Source organism: Salvelinus alpinus, chromosome 5 (assembly GCF_045679555.1).
Source record: "Salvelinus alpinus chromosome 5, SLU_Salpinus.1, whole genome shotgun sequence".
Taxonomy (NCBI): domain Eukaryota; kingdom Metazoa; phylum Chordata; class Actinopteri; order Salmoniformes; family Salmonidae; genus Salvelinus; species Salvelinus alpinus.
The window spans coordinates 83,812,528-83,837,542 of NC_092090.1; the positions used below are offsets into that span (position 1 = coordinate 83,812,528).

Genomic DNA, 25,015 nt, shown 5'->3' on the forward strand with positions numbered 1-25,015 from the left:
GCTGTGCCCGGTGGAGATTATAAGAGTACATGGCCATTAAGGCCAGATCGTTCTTCTAAATGTTCAAATGTTCATAGATGACCAGCAGTGTCAAACAATAATCAAAGTGGTTATAGAGGGTGCAACAAGTCAGCACCTCAGGAGTAAATGTCAGTTTGCTTTTCATAGCCGAGCATTCAGAGGTCGAGACAGCAGGTATATGAGAGAGAAAGAGAGAGAGAGAAAGAGAGAGAGAAAAAGAGAGAGAAAGAGAGAGAGAGAAGAGAGAGAGAGAGAGAGAGAGAGAGAGAGAGAGAGAGAGAGAGAGAGAGAGAGAGAGAGAGAGAGAGCGAGAGAGAGAGAGAGAGAGAGAGAGAACTGCACAGAGAGAGTACTGTCCTTGAGTATTGCACAGAGAGAGTACTGTCATTGAGTATAATGCACAGGCACATTGATACAATTGTGCTTGAACTAGAACAGTAAGGTCTTGATGTTGAACTTTATCTCCTGGTTGAAGCCATCATTTATTGCTGTTGATGTAAAAGTAAGAACCCAATATCTCCCCAGATTTATCACCTCATCACATGAGATGAACCGGTAAGCCACAGCCTTAGATCCTTATGAGTGGTTAAACCTTAAAGCTGGGGGGGGGGGGGGGCGGCTCCCCAGATGTACAGTCTCAGTCCCCTGCTGATCGTTATTCATTCATTATTAAACAGTGTTGTTTTGTTGGTAGGCAGAGATGCTTATTACAGTCATACCTGGGAGCCAGCAGCAGCGTTGCTTATGAGGTTATTATTGGGGTTGGCGATCCAGAACGTAGACACTGCCCTAAAACAACACACACCGAGCAGACACAGACAGACAGGGAGGATGAAAGGGCATTTAAGGAGATGTCTCCAGGCAAACTGATTGTTAATATCAGGATCTATTAATTTAATAAGAACAGAGACTCCTGTTATCCATGGAATAATCCACCTCTACCACATAAATCCTGTCCAGGGACAGTTCTGCCAACACACACACACACACACACTCTCTCTCTCTCTCTCACACACACCTGTACTCTCTCACACACACACCTGTACTCTCTCTCTCTCACACACACACACACACACACACACACACACACGTACTCTCTCACACACACACACGTACTCTCTCACACACACACACGTACTCTCTCACACACACACACGTACTCTCTCACACACACACACACACACGTACTCTCTCACACACACACACACACACACGTACTCTCTCACACACACACACGTACTCTCTCACACACACACACACACGCACACACGCACACACGCGCACACACGCACACACGCACGCACACACACGCACACGCACACACACGCACACACACACGCACTCTCTCTCACACGTACTCTCTCTCTCACACACACACATACACACAGTCCACTCCCCAAACAGACCTCCTTTTCAGCCTCCCCCAGAAACAGAAACACATCCCATGCAGCGGTGTGGTTGATTTTGCAGGGATAAGACGGCCGTATCACTCTCACAAAGAGGACATGAACCCGTTGTCTTCTCTCAAGGTAGGCCTGTCCAACCCAGTAAAACCTGACACACCACACCCCACAGTAGGCCTGTCCAACCCAGTAAAACCTGACACACCACACCCCACAGTAGGCCTGTCCAACCCAGTAAAACCTGACACACCACACCCCACAGTAGGCCTGTCCAACCCAGTAAAACCTGACACACCACACCCCACCCCACAGTAGGCCTGTCCAACCCAGTAAAACCTGACACACCACACCCCACAGTAGGCCTGTCCAACCCAGTAAAACCTGACACACCACCCCCCACAGTAGGCCTGTCCAACCCAGTAAAACCTGACACACCACACCCCACAGTAGGCCTGTCCAACCCAGTAAAACCTGACACACCACACCCCACAGTAGGCCTGTCCAACCCAGTAAAACCTGACACACCACACCCCCCTTACTTCCATTACTCTTTCTTATTGAGCTATATTTTTTTCTCATTTCTGCCTCTTTTCACTTTCATTTTGTTCCTCTAATTTCCCCTCAGTCACTTGTTTACTCTTTCTATCTGCGGCCAGACAAGTATGTTCTGTCTTACTTGCACTCCATGCTCGGCGAAGGTGTATAGTTCTTATACACTTTGTCTCGGATGCTGGTGCACATGGTCTCGTTGCGGTCGGTGGGCAGGAGCGTTCCTGGTCGGGTCACCAAACCCAGGTTGTGGAAGAACGTGTTCCTCTGCTCCATCCCGTCCTCCAGGAAGAAACAGTGACCCAGGGTGTCATAGCCTACAGTGTCCTTCACCTGGAGAGGAGAAACATTTGGGAAACTCTACACACCAATGACAGGAGCAGAGCAGGAAAGCAGCTTGGAGTTGCTGCATCATGTTATCTGAATGATGGTCAACGCATATGACATTCATTTATTTCATGACTGACGTCATATGGTCCTCATTTCCCCAAGTTTTATCACAGATACGGCACATACACTACGGCTGGAGTCAATTCGAATTAAAGACAGTCAAACCATGAAGTAAACTTAAATTACATCTATTTTCAATGATTTATCAATAAACTGAGAAGTTTTTCAAAAGTTTTTTTTTTATCACTTCCTGAATTGACTGCATTCAATTATAATTGACCCCAGCCCTGACACACACGTGCACACACATACAGCACACACACACCAGCAGGCCATTGGTGGCGTGGATGGTGATGCAGCGGGAGAAGGAGTGGTGGATGGAGAGGCCGTCCACGTATGCTGGTTCCCGGTAGCCCCCTCGCCAGTCAACATCCCCACAGCGGTGGAAGTGGACCGGGTAGCGGCCCTGCTCCTGCTGCCCCATGTTCCTCAGCTCCACGTGGGACAGGTGCACCGAAGTGAAGTTCCCAAATATCTGAGGAGAAATGGGGTAGAGAGTAAAGAGAGAGAGAGTAAGCTGTGCTGTGTGGTGTGGTGTGGTGTGGTGTGTTGTGTTGTGCTGTGTTGTGTAGTGTGTTGTGCTGTGTGGTATGGTGTTGTGCTGTGTTGTATCATATTACTCTGGTTCTCCTGATCTATTGGTGGCTCTATTTTACAGTTACATCTATTGACATCAAGCAACAACTGAGATGATCTGAGCACAAACAATGCTATACAGAAAGAGAAAGAGAGAGAGAGAGAGACACACACACACAGGGAGAAGAGTGAGACACAGAGAGAGAAGTGTGAGAGAGAGAGAAGAGTGTGAGACAGAGAGAGAAGAGTGAGACACCGAGAGAGAAGAGTGAGACAGAGAGAGAGAAGAGTGAGACAGAGAGAGAGAGAGAGACAGATAGTGACAGAGAGAGGGAGACAGATAGTGACAGAGAGAGGGAGACAGATAGTGACAGAGAGAGGGAGACAGAGAGAGAGAAGAGTGAGACACAGAGAGAGAAGAGTGAGACAGAGAGAGAGGGGCAGAGAGAGACAGAGAGAGAGACCCACACAAATATGACCTAATGAGCAAATAGACACAAAAATATGCAGTAAACTCAGGGAGGTCTTTCTTAGGTATATGGCCTTTTCCACATTGTCTGTTTTGTGTTAAGGAGATATTGGCCAATCCCTCAAGCTAACTGTAACTCACTCATTCACTCACCCAAACTCTCTCACACACACACACACACTACACTTGGACAGAACTCTCTACAGTCAAGAAACAAGGGGTTTTTCCATTTACTGCAAAAGGGCTGCTTTTACATAAGGCAAGAGGAATGTTATTATGTATTTATCAGAAGAGAGCATGAGTATGTAACACATTATACAGGGCAAACATTGTACTTGTGCATCCTGGATACAGAGAATGTGTGTGTGTGTGTGTGTGTGTGTGTGTGTGTGTGTGTGTGTGTGTGTGTGTGTGTGTGTGTGTGTGTGTGTGTGTGTGTGTGTGTGTGTGTGTGTGTGTGAGGGAGGGGTGTGTGCATTGACGTTGGTCTGAGTAAGTGTTTGAGGTTTCTGTGTGCTCAGTGGGGTTGTGAAATATACAGAGTAAAAAAGGACAAAGGAGGATTACAATACTGAAACACAAAACATTAAGAGTAGTGAGTGTTGCTCATCCATGCCCCCTCTTTCTCTGAGTGGTGCCTGGGTTGTGTTCATTAGGGCATGCAACGGAAACCATTTGCAACCAATTTCTTATTGGAGAAGGCCAGGTAGTCCCTCCCTGTTTCAGTCTGTTTTCTTCCATTAAGTACCTAATGAACATTACATGTTGTTAGATCATGTGTGAGTGATGAATGTCCTCAGTCATTCAGCGTCTGCTGAATGCTCTAATGACCCTCCGCCACAGCAATATGGTCATGTTCAACATGATTACACTAGACTTAATGGCATTAAATAAGCACATATCTCAGGCTGAAATGCACAGGGCAGGCAGGCTCAAGGTTCAACACAGACCCTATACTCACAGCTACACATGGTTACATAAGCACACACCTTGATGTGTCCACCGTAAGTGTCGTGGCTAAAGAACTGGCACCAGTTGTTTCCATAGCAGGTGTTTTCCATCTCCCCATAGATGAGTATGTTTCTGCTGAGCAGTGCCACCTCCGCTCGCATGTCCACCCCGTCCACAATCTCCCCCATGTGACCAAACTGGGGCCTCCCTGGGAGAGGGGACACATAGTACACAAACTTCATAGCATGTACTATTGTCATATATCAGTGAAAGCAACAAATCAATTGTTGTATGTAAACATTTAGACATACATATTAATATGATATTTAAAAGTGTTCATATTAACAACAGTCAGCCAAATATATGGTTGTCTCGATACAGTAGGTTTGGATTTAATTTGATGGGGCCAGGTGAGTGACCTTAATCCCAAACAGAACAGCATCAGCACCTCTCTTTCTAGCCATGAAAACAATTTAGAGAGAATGAGATGAGACTGTCGGTTTGTCATTATAGTCTCCCAATATGGCAAGCCGACTGCTGCCAGTGCCAACCACAGGATGTGTGCTTCACCTCACAAACATATATAAATATGAGAGAGAGAGAGCGAGCGAGCGAGAGCGAGAGAGATACACCACACACAGCCCTTGCTCCAGGAAGGGAGGTGGCTTGTGTCGACATCAGAGCAGTGGGCCAAAACAGAGGTGTTGGCAGACAGGGGACTACACAGGGTGGAACGCCAGACCAGATTACAACAAACTGGTCTTTGTTACAACCAGGTTATGATGTCCTTTTCATAACAAGATCAAGACGTCATATTTTGGCTGTTATCTGGTCAGATTACAACCAGATGAGGTCTTTTTTTTGGTCGTTATTGCTAAAAAGAAGTGAACGAAAATTCCTTACAACCAGTATACAATCTGACCATGATGTCATTGCAACCAGTTTTGCTCGCTGGGCCTGTGACACCATGGACAGTTTATAAAACCGGACTGGCATCCACACACACAGCAGAAAACAGGACGATGGAGGGAGGGACAGAGAGAGAGAGAGAAATAAATACATCTGAAATGTAAACTTTTGTGAGTATAATGTTTACTGTTCATTTCTTAAACTCAGAGAAATAGGCAATGATCCAACAGGCCCCCTGTTTACCAATGGGGAGTGTAGCTGAAATTAAGAGAGAGAGAGAAAGAGAGAGAGTCCGCGAGAACAATAGAGACTTACAGGCAATTTTCTTTCCCAAATTTGAAAACAAATACAAACATTTTGAAACCAAAACAGAAAAGAAGAAAATCCAATATCTATTGGGAGAACCCCCCCGTTGTGCCATATTAGCGGCAAAATATGTATCTTCCTGCCACACCCGTAGGGACAGCCAGTGGAACGACCAACCAGAACAATAGCATTGCTATGTCTTTCTCACTTTTTAATTATTGTCCTCATTCATTTCTTACTGTAGTGTCCTGTTAATTGTTACTACTCATTGAGCATTATTATTTTTCCTATTATTATCTATCTGCGTCATCATTGATTTGATGTGCCTATATGTTTGCTTTGGCAATGTATGTGGAAACACTTCCCATACCAATAAAGTCATTTGAATTTGAGAGAGAGAGCGAGAGAGAGAGAGAGAGAGAGAGAGAGCAGGAGAGAGAGAGAGAGAGCAGGAGAGAGAGAGAGAGAGCAGGAGAGAGAGAGAGACAGAGAGAGAGAGAAAAGAGACAGAGAGAGACAGACAGACAGACAGACAGGGAGACTACCTGTCTCTTCCCAAGGGTAATTTATAGAACTAAAAATGAAAGACCATGGCTCAGGATTTATAAATAAATAATACTTATTTTTATATCATACCATATCCAGTTAAAAACACAGCAGTGATACTCAATATCAGAATTAAAGTAAGCCCCCATAAATGTACAAACACTACCTTATTTTTCACTCACCTTGAACTCTGACCTGTCTGCTGGTGCAGTGGGGGCAGGGAAGGAGTGTGAACTCCTCTGCCTGATGCATGGAATAGTCAGTACTGGCAACCACAATATGGTTCCCGGGTTGCCAGGTGTGTACATCATCCTGAAGGTTGAGGACTACCTGGTCCACAGCATCCACCTGGAACCCAGATATGGGAAAACCTGGAAGAGCACAGATAAGATCTGTTGGATTAGCAGTTTTCTACCTGCATACCAAATAACTAATGGCGAAAACAGGATCTAGAGTCAAGAAAAGTCACATTTTCCAGGAAATGTAGATAAAACTAAGGATTTGTGTGGTTTAATGAGACAACAAATCTGAACCATACCATACACCCAACATTCAAGCTAAAAGTTAGACAAAAACAATCACAAACCTCCATAGTGTATCTTGAACTGACTCTGTGGACCATTGAAGTGTGAGAGTAAGACTGTATGAGAACAAACATCCCAGCTTACTGGACATACCAGTGCCAAACCCAAACCCCCTCCTGGGGACCTGCTGTTTGCCCTGGTGACAGGAGGACCCTGCCCGCACACGCTCAGGAATGTTCAGTCCAGCTGATTGATCTAGCCTGTAAACACTAACCACTTGAACCCCCCACACATACACCATCCAGGAAAAGCTGCAAGATCAGAGAATCTGAGTGTAAGCTTTGCTTTTACATGGCATTCCTGACTATGTGAAGAGCCTGATATGACCTGTTCAATGAGCAGACAATTAATGACATACACAAGTAAACAAGCACCTACAATAATGCTCTCCTTAAGCTATATTTGTGATATTGGGTTACCAATGTGGTAACACTTTTCTTAAAGCCTGTAGGTATAATGGATTCTAAAGCGGTTATGGACATTTTAAAAGATAAGAAATGTAACAAGTTATAAACCATTCTAGCTGCAGGGTTTATGTAAAGCCACACTGGTTATAATGACCCACCGTTCCTCCATTCGCTGTACGCGGTGACAGAGAAGCCGACCCCGTCCACAGTGCTGAAGTTCTTCCGGGCCAGCGCCTTTCCTCCCGTGTCATGGTTCTCATGTTCCCGCACGTCCTCGGAACACGAGCCGTTCCCTCCACCAATTACAGATACCAGTGCCCAGGCCTGCCTATGGACAGAGACACAGAGTTTGAGCTTTAGAAGTTGTTAAGAAATCGAGGTAACACTTAAAGCATCCAGGCAGATATGCTCTATAACTTGTTATAAGCCGGTATGAGCCTTTTTTATTGTTTTACAATAAGACTTGTTGTTATGTTATTTGTCTCTACACTCTTGCAAAAAAATGGGCTATCTAGAACCTAGAAGGGTTCTTCAGCTGTCCCCATAGGAGAACCCTTTGAGGAACTCTTTTTGGTTCCAGGTAGAACCCTTTACACAAAGGGTTTTACCTGGAACCAAAAAGGGTTCTCCCATAGTCCCAGTCGGTATTCACATAATAATAAGGAATTCCCCTCGACCATGCCCACAAATTGAGGAAAACAAAAATGATTTCCTATTGTAAGAGAGGCAACTTCATAGTCAATTTGTTGTTATAAAGAAATAACAAAACATGCCGAAAAGCTGCTGTGTTGTTCAACATAAATGCAACTAGGTAAAAAATCCCAACCTACGGATTGCAACGTCCCACGTAGGGAAATAGAGCCTGTGAGAAGAGCACTGTGGCTTCAGGCTATTGGGCATGGGAGACTGGGAGATGTGGGAGACGTGGGAGACGTGGGAGACGTGGGAGACTGGGAGACTGGGAGACGTGGGAGACGTGGGAGATGTGGGAGACGTGGGAGATCTGGGAGACGTGGGAGACTGGGAGACGTAGGAGACTGGGAGATGTGGGAGATGTGGGAGATCTGGGAGATCTGGGAGATGTGGGAGATCTGGGAGATCTGGGAGACGTGGGAGATCTGGGAGACGTGGGAGATCTGGGAGACGTGGGAGACTGGGAAATGTGGGGACCCGGTGTCCAAGTAAGCTACACGTAGCTATGTGTGTGGAAAACATTTCATCACAGGTAAGACATTTAACTTGTTTAGTATTGTACATGTGTTACTCCACTCACTACTTGTAGCTGTATAGTTCTTTTTTGTGTTGTTGGTCTTGGCTAGCTAGCACTCCCTCACATGGCTGCTAGCACCATCATAAATAGGGGGATGAGAGAAGCCCTACAATATTAGGTTTTTCTAAGTAGTGAGAACACTATGGAGCAGGCAATGTTGAAAAGTAATCTTTGCACATGTTGTACTTTTCTTAAATGTAGTTTTGAAATTGACTAAAACAAACAGATATGACAAGAACATTTAGTTTGAAAAAGGTCACGTTTTTGCTGTGAGTCAATGGAGTAACCTAGGTAACCACAGGTTATTTTCCCCACAGGCAGGCAGGGCCGCAACGTACCATCTAATACCGACTGGGACTATGAGGAGAGCCGGAGAACCCTTTTGGAACCCTCTTTCTAAGAGTGTATGCATAACATATTTAACTGCACATTATTGTAGTCATGTAGTCCTGTAGTGACCACTGTAAAGAAAGCATTGGGAGTATCAACAGGACAACATTCTTATGTATGATTTAGCAGCTATGTAAGAGCTAGTCAAGCAAAGGGTGTGACCAAACTGACATGAATAGTGTCCGTGTGTGTGTGTGTGTGTGTGTGTGTGGTCATCACATTCACCTCAATCACATAGACTGAGAATTGGCATCATAAAAATGAAGGAAGTATTCGAGCGAGATAGCGGTGGATCTCTCAGTCCAGCACACCACAATACCCACAAGGCAAAACCCAATCTGCCTCTGAAGTGGAGATAAGTCTATGAATCCCCTGGCTCAAGGCTTGGGTGTGGAGCAGGGGTCATTCATCTGGACCAGTGAAGGGTGTAGAGTGAAATGTCAGCATCAACACAACGTCAAAACAATGTCATCACCTTTCATAAAAGCATTTTGTTTGGTTACTCCTTAAAGAGTCTATTGACATGAATCAATCTAAGCAACATATTTAAAAAAAATCCCCATAAAATGCTGTCAGTTTAAGTTAGAGATATTTTTTTTTTGTATGGGCTGCATCCGCCTATGTCGGCCTTACGCATCTGCGGTGAAAGATGGCCGATCTACAGCGGTGTTAGTCAGACAATGAGACTTCCCGAAAACCGGACTTCTCACGAAACCATCTGTAGTGCCCGAATATGACCACTCTATGGAAAGATGAGACTCTCACGAACACGATGGTGTTCTCTGTTTTGCTTATCTTCCCACAAGTGTCACGGGACTCGTCTGAATGTAACCCGTACAAATGAATGGAAGTATTGAGGTAGACAGACTTCTTACATATCCTAGATACTGTATAAGACAGACTTCTTACATCTCCTGATTTCTTTTTGACTGTCTATTTTGCTATTTATGAACGTGTTATTCAATGTGTTTCTATGCGCTATAGTAGTAAAGGCCAAATTCTATAATTGATCAAATAATTGTTTTATTTTTTTTGTTTATTCATAAAGTGTAACGGCTTTCGTTGGTGGAAGGAGAGGAGGACCAAAATGCAGCGTGGTACGTATCCATAATATCATTTAATCGAGAATGAATACAAAATACAAAAGAACAAGAGAATAAATGAAAACCGAAACAGTGTTTGCACCATACGGGACTAACACAGGAAACAATCACCCACAAAACACAATAGAAAACAGGCTACCTAAATATGGCTCCCAATCAGAGACAACGACTGACACCTGCCTCTGATTGAGAACCATACTAGGCCAAACACATAGAAATATAAATACAGAACAAAACATAGAAAAACAACATAGAATGCCCACCCCAACTCACACCCTGACCAAACTAAAATAAAGACATAAAAAAGGAACTAAGGTCAGAACGTGACATAAAGCGGTCCTATAACTCCAAATCAAATAGTTAAATGATCCATGGTATGACCATCTTAAAACAATTCCATATGTCAGCTTAGTAAAAACCCCCAATGGCTTAGACTTTTAAACATCAAATAAGCTTTATGCCCCGTCATCAGGAATTCTCTCTTCACAATCACACAGTCATTATCTTCAACCATCATGTACCCTTTTCAGGCGTGGTGACATTTTTAAAACCTTTCCCCTTGTGTTACCTTTTTAAAACCTTTCCCCTTGTGTTACCTTTTAAAAACCTTTCCCCTTGTGTTACCTTTTTAAAACCTTTCCCCTTGTGTTACCTTTTTAAAACCTTTCCCCTTGTGTTACCTTTTTAAAACCTTTCCCCTTGTGTTACCTTTTTAAAACCTTTCCCCTTGTGTTACCTTTTTAAAACCTTTCCCCTGTACTTCTTTAGGCTTCACATCTGACAGGGCACTCCATACGATGACGTCTGGAAGTAGGCCCGACTGTCAGCTCTCTGTTGAGGCTGGTCCTAACGACACAATCACGGGCCAATATGCCATTTAGCAGATCAAAGAGCCTCTCTACCATTTACCCGCTGAAATACAAACAGGAACCATCTGTGAAAGCACCCTGTCCTCCCAGCAGCTATTACACTCAATGTGTGTGTGTGTGCGCAACTTCTGGTGTGCGTTTACTGTGAACACTGAGGCTGTACCCGCTTTAAGTTACAGTTATAACAGTGGCCAAGTAGGCTACTGTGGCTATTTGGTCATAATCTAGGCCTACCATCAATAACAATGGAAAAAATGCATCCCATAACATTTTAGCACGGAAATAGCTATCATTCAGCCTACTGTAGCAGCCAATGTGTTGTCTTCAATGTAGGCCCACATTCCATTCGACTTTTGAAAAAAATATGCAGGGCTTTACACTATCCTGTTAATCCACTTGTACTTCAGACAAGGTGACTGAAAATGTGTTGTTTGATGCAAGAAACCACTTTACAAAATAAAGTTAATTCATATTCCCATACCGTTATTACAGAGAATCAGACAAATTATGCTACCCTCTGCCTATTGGCTACTTAGATTATTCAAGCCTATCTCAAAATACAACACTGCCCCTTTAAGACAGAAAAAAATGATATTTACCTGACTCACTTTTCAAAAATGTCTAGAAATGCACACGTTTTGTGCTCTTGTGGGAAGCAACCACTCCCCCATTGCTGACTAGAAATTAGCTATAACTGGGCTAATAACTCACTAACTAGCAAAGAATATGAACAAATGTGTACGTGTGGCTACAAGCAGCTCTCGCTTTGATCTTAAAACAAGTGCATCTAGACACGACCTCTCATGCTGTAAACACAGCCCAGTTTGGCACAGATCCATATATGGCAATGGTCTATTTGCATATAGGGATACTGCAGCTGGTTATTGGTTATGCCACACCGGTCTGTAGAATAAGGGCTGATGTGCCTGTCATTGCAAAATAATCCTATTCCGGTGTGTTCTGCCTACAACAAAATATCATGCATAGTTAATTTTGCATAATTCGTTTTGTTTCGGTTTGTTGCGCTAAAAGTGGTTAATATTGGCAATTCCCACAGTAGAGGGAACCGTTGATAATGTTAACTAAAGGGAAAAACTAGAGAGTTGAGTGAAGTTCAATCTCGTGCTTCTCTGCGCGAGCTGATATTTCTTCTGCACAGAAGTCCCAGGGGAGCTGCTCAGCCGCGCACGCGCACGGCTTAGAGGGGACATTAGTCATTACCCTCACTGTATGGAATGGGTGTGTTTGATCATGGTGTGTGAGTTTGTTTGTGTGTGTATGTGGGTGTGTGTCTGGGGGAATGGTGGAGATAGGAATGCCCATAGGCACAGTATGAGTGTGTGTGTGTGTGTGTGTGTGTGTGTGTGTGTGTGTGTGTGTGTGTGTGTGTGTGTGTGTGTGTGTGTGTGTGTGTGTGTGTGTGTGTGTGTGTGTGTGTGTGTGTGTGTGTGTGTGTGTGTGTGTGTGTGTGTGTGTGTGTGTGTGTGTGTGATTGGGAGTGCCTACATCGAACACATTTCCTGTGTGTAAAAAAACATTTCCTTTGTGCAGTTCCTGGTGTTCTCCTGCTGTCTGTCCACTCCTGCCCAGCCAGATTACATCCAGGGTTGTGTTCAATAAGCAGCAAAAGGCGCAAAACTGAAACAAATAGGTACTACCTGGACTTGTCCTTTAAGAAACACATTTTGTTTTCCGTAGAAAATTATTATTTTTCCATTGGGTGCCGTAATGAACACAACCCAGATGACCTCCTGCCCAGTACTTTCAATCATGTCTCCCTCAGTCATATTAAGACAGTATGACTGTAACTGACAAGTCTCAAATACCCTGGACCCTGCTAGCTAGCTCACACAGACAGACACACACATACTAGACACAGACAAACACAGACAAACACACATACTATGCACAAACAAAATCAGTGTGTAATCAGAAAGCATAACAGTCCCTGTTTATCGTGCCTAGGTAGCTGGACTGAATTGTGATCTATTTATGAAAGTGTCACGCTATGGGTTTGATTGGATTTGGGGCTGGGGACCGCAGCGTTGCCTTGGCGACAACTCCACATATGAAACGTGACACTGTGCATTGGTGTGGTTTGGTTTGGGTTTGAAACCAGAAAGCTGCCCAGGCCAGGAGTGCCCAACAAATAACTAAAAATCTAAACTTTCCATTCAATTGGGCTAAGTTTGTGTGTGTGTGTGTGTGTGTGTGTGTGTGTGTGAGTGTGTGCGTGTGTGTGCGTGCGTGCGTAAATAAGGCTTCATGAGCTCTATGTCTAAAATTGTGAGATGCTCAAACTAGAGTATTGGAATGGTTTTACAGCAGAGCACCAAAAAAGAACATATGGTGAATTATCAATTGTACTGTATACTGTCCCACCCTGATCTGTTTCACCCGTCTTTGTGATTGTCTCCACTCCCTTCCAGGTGTCGCCCATCTTCCCCATTATCCCCTGTGTATTTCTACCTGTGTTCTCTGTTTGTCTGTTGCCAGTTAATTTTGTTTTGTCAAGCCTACCAGCGTTTTTCCCTCTGCTCCTGTCTCTCGATTGTTCCTGTTTCCTAGTTTTCCCGGTGTTTCTGCCTGCCCTGACCCTGACCCTGCCTGCCATCCTGTACCTTTGCCCCACCTTTCCGGATTACTGACCTTTGCCTGCCCTGAGCCTGCCTGCCTGCCATCCTGTACCTTTGCCCCACCTATCTGGATTACTGACCTCTGCCTGCCTAAACTGTTGTTACTTCGATGTTGTCTGCATCTGGGTCTTACCTGAAACGTGATAGTATACAAGTCACTGGCATTGCTAAAGATCTGTATTCAAATGGACATGATATGTGTCCCTCTGTGTTCAGGGAACAGTGTGTTTTTGACCTGTTCGGGAACTCTGTGCAAAGGCAAAAAGTACAGAGTCAGCTCATTTTGCACAAATCCCGTGCACTTTCTGCCGGAATATGGTCTTCGGAAAAACAGGAAGAAACGCCTCTGAATGTTTCACTGGAATCGTGTTGACAGTATTTGCAGGGAGGAGATGAGATTCTGCTGGCATGACATGAAAGATTAGGCTTGATCTTGAAGGACGTAGTAAAACAAACCCTCTCAATCACTCCCATGAGATGGGTAGTATAAACCGTTACACACCGCTCCAGTGACACAGCTTCAGATTAGGGATGCACGATATATCGTGAACATATCGGAATCGGCCGATACCGCGATGTTGGCATTTTTCGCTAATATCGTCCGATTCCGATATGTTCACGATATATCGATGTCTAGTTGAATGCAGATGTGCAAAACCAATGTCAAAGCTGACGTGCATACCTATATAACGAAGGTACATGACGCAATGACGCCACACAAAATTTTTAGCTATACGTGCAACAAAGCATTCCTAAACCAGCCCACAATGTCTGCCAGTCAACAAGTCAAAATTTCAGCGAGACAACTCAAAGGTGAAATCCATTAAAGCCAAGCTAATGGAAGCCCTTGATAATGAACCGTTTTCTGTCGTGGGTGATGTTGGCTTTTCGCCGACTGGTCGAGGACCGGTTAACACTACCAAGTGCGCTACTTTTCCAATGTTTTTTTTCTTTTCTCGATGTTGCCCTACCGGAGTTACACAGTAATAGCGTCACTGCTATTAGCTTCACAACATACATACTATGGAACGCCGTTTGAGTCTTTGCGTGTCAAAAGATACAATAGCACTGTCAAAGCTGTACAAAAAGTCAGCAAACAAGAAATCACCGGCCACGAACGATTTGTTTACAATACCGCGTTGGTAATAAAGCATAATTTATTCGACTGCAACTTCTGGGGTAGCTAGCTTTAGCTTTATCTATAGCTACTGAAACAGATTATGTTGTGTTATTTGATACGTCAAATAGTGTTATTTGACGTGTATCTTTTTTGACACGCAAAGACCTAAATGGCGTTCCATAGAAATCCTGGTTGAGAATTATACAACTGAACAATGAAACAGCAAGTAAGTGAAAGAAATAGGTTTGATTATGTTTTACTGGTAATGGGGACATACGTAAATGCCAACAAAATAACTTTTTGGTCAGTGTGGTGTGTGTGTGTGTGTAACCTTTATTTAACTACGCAAGTCAGTTAAGAACAAATTCTTATTTACAATGACAGCCCGGACGACACTGGGCCAATTGTGCACCGCCCTATGGGACTCACAATTACGGCCGGATGTGATACAGCCTGGATTCGAACCAGGGACTGTAGTGACGCCTCTTGTACTGAGATGCAGTGCCTTAGAACTCTGTGTCCGTGTGCGTGTTAACTATTTAACTGTACTAGAATGCTTAAAAGGCCACTAAAAATGTTAATATCGGTTATCGGTATTGTTTTTTTTGGATTGTATTTACAATGGTGTTTGTTCTTCATTGGTTGCCCTTTTCTTGTGGCAACAGGTCACAAATCTTGCTGCTGTGATGGCAGCAAAATGTGATGGCAGCAAAATGGATATTTGGAAAATATCAGATATCGGTCAACTCCTTGCACGTCCTACGACTCCATCTCTAGTCATTATCTGTCTATTCTTTACCAAATTAATTTGGTAATATTCATATTATATTTAACTGTATTTTTACCTGTATTTGAGGTCATGGACGTAGGTACTACCCAGCAGGTTCTGGATGGTTCTCTTGGTCTCGTCCAGCAGGTTCTTGGTGGCAGAGTCTCCCACGGCCAGCGTGACGATGCGCCCCGCAGGCAGCGACTGGAGAAGCTGCATGAGCCGCCGACTGTCGTTCCGTGACTCATATGTGTCGTAGCGCTCGGTGAACAGAACGGCGGCCGTGTCCTGGTCCACCACACGCAGGTTGATGCCACGGCTAAAGTTGCGCTGAAAGGCATAGCCCCCTGTGGCTAGGCCTGAGGAGGGGATGCTGCGGGTCAGGAGGGTCCACGACAGCCTCTCTGCCCCGTGAAGCTCCAGGGTTGCGCCTCCACGTACCCCAATGAACTTCCGGCCCAGTTCCGGTACTTCTGCTACGGCCTTCTCGTCTGAACGGCCGAGGAGGGTGATGGTGGCCCGGGAGCGGTAGCGGCATTTGGGGGCACCGATGTGCAGCGAACCCCCGTCTTCAATCAGCACATTACGTGTTCTGAGAGTGATGTTTTTGGAGCCCTCAGTATTGTCTGCAAAGACCACTCGGCCTGTGGGAAGACAGATATAGGCTAAAACATAAAACAAGGCCATTTCTTTATGATACTTACTAGAGAAAGCCATATTATTCTCAACTTAATCTCAGAACCCAGTGCCAAATACTGCATGCTCTGACTATATTTACTTCTGGGGTGGAAATGTGTTCAGATCAGAGAGACGACCTAACCTACCTCCTGATTGGATGGTTAGCGAGTAGAAGGTAGCAGAAGAGTCCAATCGAAACAGATCTCCCCCTCGGACGACCATGGCCTTCTCTGGGTTGTGACCTGGGTTCCAGCTGCTCAGGGAGGGGCTGTGGTCTGGACAGTTCTCTGTGCACACAGACAGGACCAATCAAAGACAACATCACATCACTGACACAGCACATAGATAGAGAAGCTCTGAGTCAGAGTAAAACAGGGTATGATAGAAAACTATAGTCAATAACTTATGAGTATTGTGGAGCAATGGGCCTAAGTAACTTAGCCAAGTCCGTATTAACAGCTCATAACATCCTTATACTCACACAAACACACACTCACCGTCCAACACGTCTCCACTGGTGAGGCTGAGGATGAGGATGAGCAAGAGGAAAAAGGCCCCCAGGGAGACACTAAAGCAGATGAAGGTGTTTTTCCTCAGAATCTGAGCACGCTCCCGGTGCTGGCCCTCCTCTGATAGGTTAAAGGTTGCCCGGCACTCAGGAGGCGGGCCAATGGGCTTCAGAGGGGGAGGGGGTGGGGCCTTGGCCGGAGGCGGGGAGCGGACAGGTATGACCCTGCCGGGGACGCATCCTGGCGACCGGAGGTTACCGTTGGGCGGGGCCACAAAGACGGGGACGCGACTGGGGCCATCACTCATCTGCATGGTATCTGTCTGCTACCGACAGAGAGAGATGGAGAAAAAGGTGAGAGAACTTCCCCAGCTATATAGACAGCCCCCCCAACACACCATATCTCCTGAAACATCTCCTCACTTTTTAACATTCTATAGAACTCAAATTCCACCCTAAGGCGCCCAGAGACCATCCCATTAAATATTAGTAAAGGGTCTGTTATCCCTCCATCTTTGACCCTGTTTCTCCTTGTTAGCCAAATAGCCAACTTTGCCTGAGCAAACAGAAAATTCAACAAAACACATTTGGCCCTCTACTTATTTGAATACCTGTACCCCATTATAAACATCCCAACAGTGAAAACCATCCCCAAACTCTCACACAGACATTCCAACAGAGACATTAATGGCATCAACCTGGCACACACAGAAAACACATGAATCACAGTTTCTCTCATAACACAGGAAGGACACCCCTGCCCGATTCCCGGTTCAACCCGTGCCAACCAGCTGTTAGTGGCCAGGGCTCCATGAAGAAACCTCCACTGGAGGTCCCCTGACCTCTTTGGTACTGGGGGTTTGTAGAGCCCCCTCCATCGAAAACCCTCGATACTCTCCACCCCACATACCCCCTGCCACTGATGTGCCTTCACTCCTGTTAGGCTCCTAATGTTCCTCACCTTGATGCAGAGGTAGTAGAAGGCTTTACCTACCACCCCTTCAAACTCCTCCAGGCTCGGAGTGTTAAAACTGAACAAGTCCTCCAGACCTTCTTACCAGTCCCCAGTCTCTGCTGTCACCTGCAGTGGCGGGAACATTGGTGGCCCCTCCCCCTTTGGCCGCTCAAACACCCCCCTTACCGGCTCAGACAGTGCCTCCTGGACCTCCTCCAGGAATCTCTCCAGCAGCCTAAGAGACGTTATTCCTGTTTGGTGTGCCAGGACGGGGATTTCCACCGCTCCTCTACCAGCAGTCGCAGGTCACCCAGCCTAAGTAAACCCGCTGCCATCAGTTGCCTCTGCAGGGTGGCCGACTGAACCAATCTCAAATGGATGGCTGGGTTGTGGAAGATAGGCTCCTCCACACCCACAGCCCAGGCTCCACACCCCCTTCTCGTGTGGGCCTTAGCAGCTGCCAGGCCCTCAGCACTGCAGAATAAAAATCTGAGAGACCTGCTGTACTCAGCCTCTCCAACTTCATGAGGAACAGCTGCCGGTCCAACCCTAATCCGCCTGCTCTCCTCAGCAGCGCACATGCTGGTTCCCTCCAGCCGACATCAATATGGTACAGCAGTCTGCACCGCCAATCAAGAATTCACAAAATGGGACAAACACCAAATTGAGACTTGCATGCAGAATTCTGCAAAAATATATCCTCTGTGTACAACATAAAACACCAAATAATGCATGAGGAGCAGAATTAGGCCGATACCCGCTAATTATCAAAATCCAGAAAAGAGCCGTTAAATTCTACAACCACCTAAAAGGAAGCGATTCCCAAACCTTCCATAACAAAGCCATCCCATACAGAGAGATTAACCTGGAGAAGAGTCCCCTAAGCAAGCTGGTCCTGGGGCTCCGTTCACAAACACACCCCACAGATGTGCCCCAGGGCAGCAACACAATTAGACCCAACCAAATCATGAGAAAACAAAAAGATAATTACTTGACACATTGGAAAGAATTAACAAAAAAACAGAGCAAACTAGAATGCTATTTGGCCCTAAACAGAGAGTACACAGTGGCAGAATACCTTACCACTATGACTGACCCAAACTTAAGGAAAGCTTTGACTATGTACAGACTCAGTGAGCATAGCCTTGCTATTGAGAAAGGCAGCCATAGGCAGATCTGGCTCTCAAGAGAAGACAGGCTATGTGCACACTGCCCACAAAATGAGGTGGAAAATGAGCTGCACTTCCTAACCTCCTGCCCAATGTATGACCATATTAGAGACACATATTTCCCTCAGATTACACAGATCCACAAAGAATTCTAAAACAAACTCTTTGATGAACTCCCATATCTACTGGGTGAAATACCACATTGTGCCATCACAGCAGCAAGATTTGTGACCTGTTGCCACAAGAAAAGGGCAACCAATGAAGAACAAACACCATTGTAAATACAACCCATATTTATATTTATTTATTTTCCCTTTGTACTTTAACCATTTGCACATCGTTACAACACTGTATATATACATAATACCACATTTGTAATGTCTTGATTATTTTGGAACTTCTGTGAGTGTAATGTTTACTGTTCATTTTTATTGTTTATTTCACTTTCGTATATTATCTACTTCACTTGCTTTGGCAATGTTAACATATGTTTCCCATGCAAATAAAGCCCCTTGAATTGAATTGAGAGAGAGAGCGAGAGCGAGAGAAAGTGGATAAATAATGGGGTCTTAAACTCAGGGAAACAAGGCAATGAGCCAGCAGGCATTTACAATTTACCCAGGTAAACTGTGGGGGGTTTATCTGAAATTGACAATGAATCTGTCCATCCAGGACAATCCCCTGGGATTGTTTATTTAGAGGGAGTGACCTTGTCTGCCTTTGTCCAGAGTAATGAAGGAGATTTTCAATGGATTTCTACATTCTGAAGCCATGTTAAAATAGCAGACAGATGGCACCAATTAGAGTGCTAGAGGAAAATGCCCCCACACACACAAACACACACACGCACACACACAAACACGCTTCGTGCACACACACACACATAGAGGAGAGGACATTACACTACTAAAAACGAGTTTGTGGCATTCCTCTCCAAACCTCCCTTTTTGACACCCCTGACACAGCCATGTCAGCACGAGTCCCATGCATGAGCATACAACTGTCTTCTTTCAATGGGAGGAACATATTAACTATACATATACTTTCCGAATGAACTGTACTAGGACCCCTTGACTTTTTCCACATTTTGTTACGTTTAAGTCTTATTCTAAAATGTATTAAATAAAAAACGTTCCTCATCAATCTACACACAATACCCCATAATGACAAAGCGAAAACTGGTTCTAGAAATTTTAACAAATTTATTCAAAATAAAAAACAGTAAGTACCTTATTTATATAAGTATTCAGACCCTTTGCTATGAGACTCAAAATTGAGCTCAAGTGCATCCTGTTTCCACTGATCATCCTTGAGATGTTTCTACAACTTGATTGGAGTCCACCTGTGGTAAATTCAATTGATTGGACATGATTTGGAAAGGCACACACATGTCTATATAAGGTCCCACAGTTGACAGTGCATGTCAGAGCAAAAACCAAGCCATGTGGGTGAAGGAATTGTGCGTAGAGCTCAGAGACAGGATTGTGTTGAGGAAAAATCTGAGGAAGGGTTACAAAACAGTTCTGCAGCATTGAAGGTCCCCAAGAACCCAGGGGCCTCCATCATTCTTAAATTGAAGAAGTTTAGAACCACAAAGACTCTTCCTAGAGCTAGCCGCCCGGCCAAACTGAGCAATCGGGGGAAAAGGGCCTTGGTCAGGGAGGTGACCAAGAACCCGATGTTCACTCTGACAGAGCTCCAGAGTTCCTCTGTGGAGATGGGAGAACCTTCCAGAAGGACAACCATCTTTGCAGCACTCCACCAATCAGGCCTTTATGGTAGAGTGGCCAGACGGAAGCCACTCCTCAGTAAAATGCACATGACTATCCCACTTGGAGTTTGCCAAAAGGCACCTAAAGGACTCTCAGACCATGAGAAACAAGATTCTCTGGTCTGATGAAACAAAGATTGAACTCTTTGACCTGAATACCAAGAGTCACATCTGGAGGAAACCTGACGCCATCCCTAAGGTGAAGCATGGTGGTGGCAGCATCATGCTGTGACAATGTTTTTCAGCGGCAAGGACTGGGATACTAGTCAGGATCAAGGGAAAGATGAACAGAGCAAAGTACAGAAAGATCCTTGATGAAAACCTGCTCAGGACCTCAGACTGGGCGAAGGTTCACCTTCCAAAAGAACAACGACCTTAAGCACACAGCCAAGACAATGCAAGAGAGGCTTCGGGACAAGTCTCTGAATGTCCTTGAGTGGCCCAGCCAGATCCCGGACTTGAACCTGATCGAACAGCTCTGGAGAGACCTGAAAACAGCTGTGCAGCAAAGCTCCCCATCCAACCTGACAGAGCTTGAGAGGATCTGCAGAGAAGAATAGGAGAAACTCCACAAATACAGGTGTGTCAAGCTTGTAACGTCATACCCAAGAAGACTCGAGGCTGTAATCGCTGCCAAAGGTCCTTCAACAAAGTACTCAGTAAAGGGTCTGAATACTTATGTAAATGTGATATTTCAGTTTTTTATTTTGAATAAACAGTTTTTGCTTTGTCATTATTGGGTATTGTGTGTAGATTGATGAGGGGGGGAAACAATTTAATCAATTTTAGAATAAGGCTGTAATGTAAAACAAAATGTGGAAAAAGTCAAGGTGTCTGAATACTTTCCGAATGCGCCATATATATGCTTCATACAATCAATACTTTCCTTTTATCAGAAATTCTTTTGACAGACCACCCTCTAAGTATGGCCACAGATGTGACGCACCCAACTCAGGTACAGAGAGTGTCGAGTGAAAGTCTGAGGTCAGCACAGGTGGGCCTATCGCTCTGTGTCACTGTTCTGCCCTTGTAACCATGCTGGTTTAGCTGAGGTGCACAGTTTGTGTTCTGAGCAGCACCAAGACCAGAGGAGCCCGCTTCTCTTTGGAATAATGACTCAGCCTTTCAGTCCTTAGAATGAAGCTGGTAAACCTCACAATTAAAGCTTGAGTCTGTGATAAAAATAAAAAATATAACAGGGCACGTGTTTTGGTATATAGCTGAGGGATGGGTTAAGGAACTGTAACCTCTCTTAAAATTAATAGACAGCACTCTATATGCAAGGACTGACAGTCCATGATATGTAAGAGATCGTTTTAAACATATTTTGTTGTTTGTAAACAATGAGTAATAAAACCTAATATTTTAGGTTATGTTAATGACTGATATGCTAAGCTCATGAGGCATTTATAAATTCTTCAAGAATCAATAGGTTTCAATTAAGAATTTAAATTACCATTGAACAGCATCCCAAATCCCAGAATAAAGCTTTAACCACATCAGTTAATTAGCTAGCCAGTTAGCTGCACACTCATACGTTTTTTATCAATAAAGATACGTCGAGGAGTTTATGAGTGTGCGGGCTCTATTTACTTTATACCGACTTTTTGCGGCCCTGCATGCAAGTTAAGGATGTGCGTTAAATCACATTTGACTATTGAGTAATAAACTCTGCAGTAAAAAGTGGGATCAATCAAATACCTATTAATGGTTTGATTGGATTGGTTGATTGACTGGGTGAACAGTAGGCCTTCATCAAATGTCATGTCATCATTTACAAGACAGGAAAGGATTAAAGAAGCGGACTGCATGAATCATACACCTCTGCAACCAAGTATAGTGAAATACAGTGAAATAGTTGAGTAGCATGAAAGATGTAGGGATGGATTTTGGTCACATTTCTATTTTAAACACTGCTTTACTGGCACACTGTGGGACCTTATATAGAACAATATGTAACTTTTCAACAACATGGGTTTGGGTACAACAACAAAAAAGAAGCAAGACAGCACCAAGCACCTCTTTTTACCATACAATAATCACATTATTTTGTTAAATCACACAGCAGCTAGGCTACACAACAGACCGTTTGCTAAATACTTATAGGAAATATTCTATCATCAGCCAGGGCTGATAGTGGTACCATCCGAACAATGTGAGGTCTCCTACCTTTCACGGGATTACTCTGTGCCTTCACTGGCCATTCGCTCTCTTCCAAACAGCAAGCGTTGTTACGATGCGTTGACTGACGGAAGTCATGGAACGAATACTTAGAAAAATCTACCGTTTGCGTTGTGTGTTCTTTTTATACTTTTACATTGTGTTTTCTTTCGGGGCTGTAGACTGCCAGCCCCCGTCCCAGGCGCGGTTTGGAGAGGAAGTGAGCGGAGAGTACGGGCTCGTGGGAGGGGCTTGAGTTGACTCCCACTGCCTCCGCCACCTGCTGTCAAGTATCCCTGACTGCAGTGAGCAGTTCAGGGCGGGGCTCAATGTGGGCGGAGTCAGACGTTTGACTCCGCCCACGTTTGACCACGCCCACTGTTTTGGGGGGTTCATCTGAGGTTTGACAGTCACACACTGAATACAAACACACACGTTTTTGCAAGGCACACGTTGAATACAAACATATTTCACTTTTGAAGATTGTAAGAGATATTATATAAAGTGGTACCAGCACATGTGTTTTTGCTTCATGCTATATTTGAGACAAGCAACTGATGTTTGACCCCAAAAAAACATCTGGGTCAGATGGTTTAGACCCTTTATTCTTTAAGGTTGCTGCCCATATCGTCACCAAGCCTATCTCCAACCTTTTTAACCTGTCTCTGGGGATGTTCCCATTGCTTGGAAGGCAGCCACAATTCATCATTTATTTAAAGGGAGAGATCAAGCTGATCCTAACTGTTATAGGCCTATTTCTATTTTGTCCTGTTTATCAAAAGTGTTGGAAAAACGTGTCAATAATCAACTGACAGGCTTTCTTGATGTCTATAATATTCTCTCGGGTATGCAATCTGGTTTCCGTTCAGGTTATGGATGTGTCACTGCAACCTTAAAGGTCCTCAATGATGTCACCATTGCCCTTGATTCTAAGCAATATTGTGCTGCTATTTTTATTGACTTGGCCAAAGCTTTTGATACGGTAGACCATTCCATTCTTGTGGGCCGGCTAAGGAGTATTGGTGTCTCTGAGGGGTCTTTGGCCTGGTTTGCTAACTACCTCTCTCAAAGAGTGCAGTGTATAAAGTCAGAAAATCTGCAGTCTCAGCCACTGCCTGTCACCAAGAGCATACCCCAAGGCTAAATCTTAGGCCCCACGCTCTTCTCAATTTACATCAACAACATAGCTCAGGCAGTAGGAAGCTCTCTTATCCATTTATATGCAGATGATAGTCTTATACTCGGCTGGCCCCTCCACGGATTTTGTGCTAAATGCTCTACAACAAAGCTTTCTTAGTGTCCAACGAGCTTTCTCTACCCTTAACCTTGTTCTGAACACCTCCAAAACAAAGGTCATGTGGTTTGGTAAGAAGAATGCCCCTCTTCCCACAGGTGTTATTACTACCTCTGATGGTTTAGAGCTTGCGGTAGTCACCTTATACAAGTACCTGGGAGTATGGCTAGACGGTGGACTGTCCTTCTCTCAGCACATATCAAAGCTGCAGGCTTAAGTTAAATCTAAACTTGGTTTCCTCTAACGAAATCGCTCCTCTTTCACCCCAGCTGCCAAACTAACCCTGATTCAGATGACCATCCTACCCATGCTAGATTACGGAGACATCATTTATAGATCGGCAGGTAAGGGTGCTCGAGCGGCTAGACGTTCTTTACCATTCGGCCATCAGATTTGCCACCAATGCTCCTTATAGGACACATCACTGCACTCTATACTCCTCTGTAAACTGGTCATCTCTTTATACCCGTCGCAAGACGCACTGGATGATGCTTATTTATAAAACCCTCTCAGGCCTCACTCCCCCCTATCTGAGATATCTACTGCAGCCCTCATCCTCCACATACAACACCTGTTCTGCCAGTCACATTCTGTTAAAGGTCGCCAAAGCACACACATCCCTGGATCGCTCCTCTTTTCAGTGTGCTGCAGCTAGCGACTGGAACGAGCTGCAACAAACACTCAAACTGGACAGTTTTATCTCAATCTCTTCATTCAAAGACTCAATCATGGACACTTACTGAGAGTTGTGGCTGCTTTGTGTGATGTATTGTTGTCTCTACCTTCTTGACCTTTGTGCTGTTGACTGTGCCCAATAATGTTTGCACCATGTTGTGTTGCTACCATGTTGTTGTTATGTTTCTACCATGCTGTGTTGTCATGTGTTGCTGCCTTGCTATGTTGTTGTATTAGGTCTCTCTTTATGTAGTGTTGTGTTGTCTCTCTTGTTGTGATGTGTGTTTTGTCCTAAAGTTATATTGAATTTATTTATTTTAATCCCAGGCCCCCATCCCCACAGGATGCCTTTTGGTAGGCCGTCATTGTAAATAAGAATTTGTTCTTAACTGACTTGCCTAGTTAAATAAAGGTTAAATAAAATAAACATTGTTGCAGTGAACAGACTTATTTATGTCATGTGCTGTTAAAATTGTG

The 25,015-nt window shown here is 44.5% G+C and overlaps 1 protein-coding gene across 2 annotated transcripts in view; it reads right to left on the reverse strand.

Annotated features, from left to right (window-relative positions):
• The window catches only part of LOC139577058 (cell surface hyaluronidase-like), a 41,183-nt gene extending 18,466 nt beyond the window's left edge, over positions 1-22,717 (reverse strand). The window contains exons 1-10 of one of the 2 annotated variants that reach the window (XM_071403807.1): positions 22,579-22,717; positions 16,504-16,840; positions 16,153-16,293; positions 15,405-15,972; positions 7,330-7,499; positions 6,363-6,551; positions 4,458-4,627; positions 2,689-2,898; positions 2,101-2,306; positions 741-810 (exon numbers count right to left, since the gene is read on the reverse strand). In XM_071403807.1, coding sequence (XP_071259908.1) covers positions 741-810; positions 2,101-2,306; positions 2,689-2,898; positions 4,458-4,627; positions 6,363-6,551; positions 7,330-7,499; positions 15,405-15,972; positions 16,153-16,293; positions 16,504-16,828 — 2,049 coding nt within the window. In that variant the 5' untranslated portion in view covers positions 16,829-16,840; positions 22,579-22,717. The remainder of the gene's footprint in view (positions 1-740; positions 811-2,100; positions 2,307-2,688; positions 2,899-4,457; positions 4,628-6,362; positions 6,552-7,329; positions 7,500-15,404; positions 15,973-16,152; positions 16,294-16,503; positions 16,841-22,578) is intronic. The other variant, XM_071403808.1, reaches the window with a different exon arrangement.
• Positions 22,718-25,015: the final 2,298 nt, after the last annotated feature.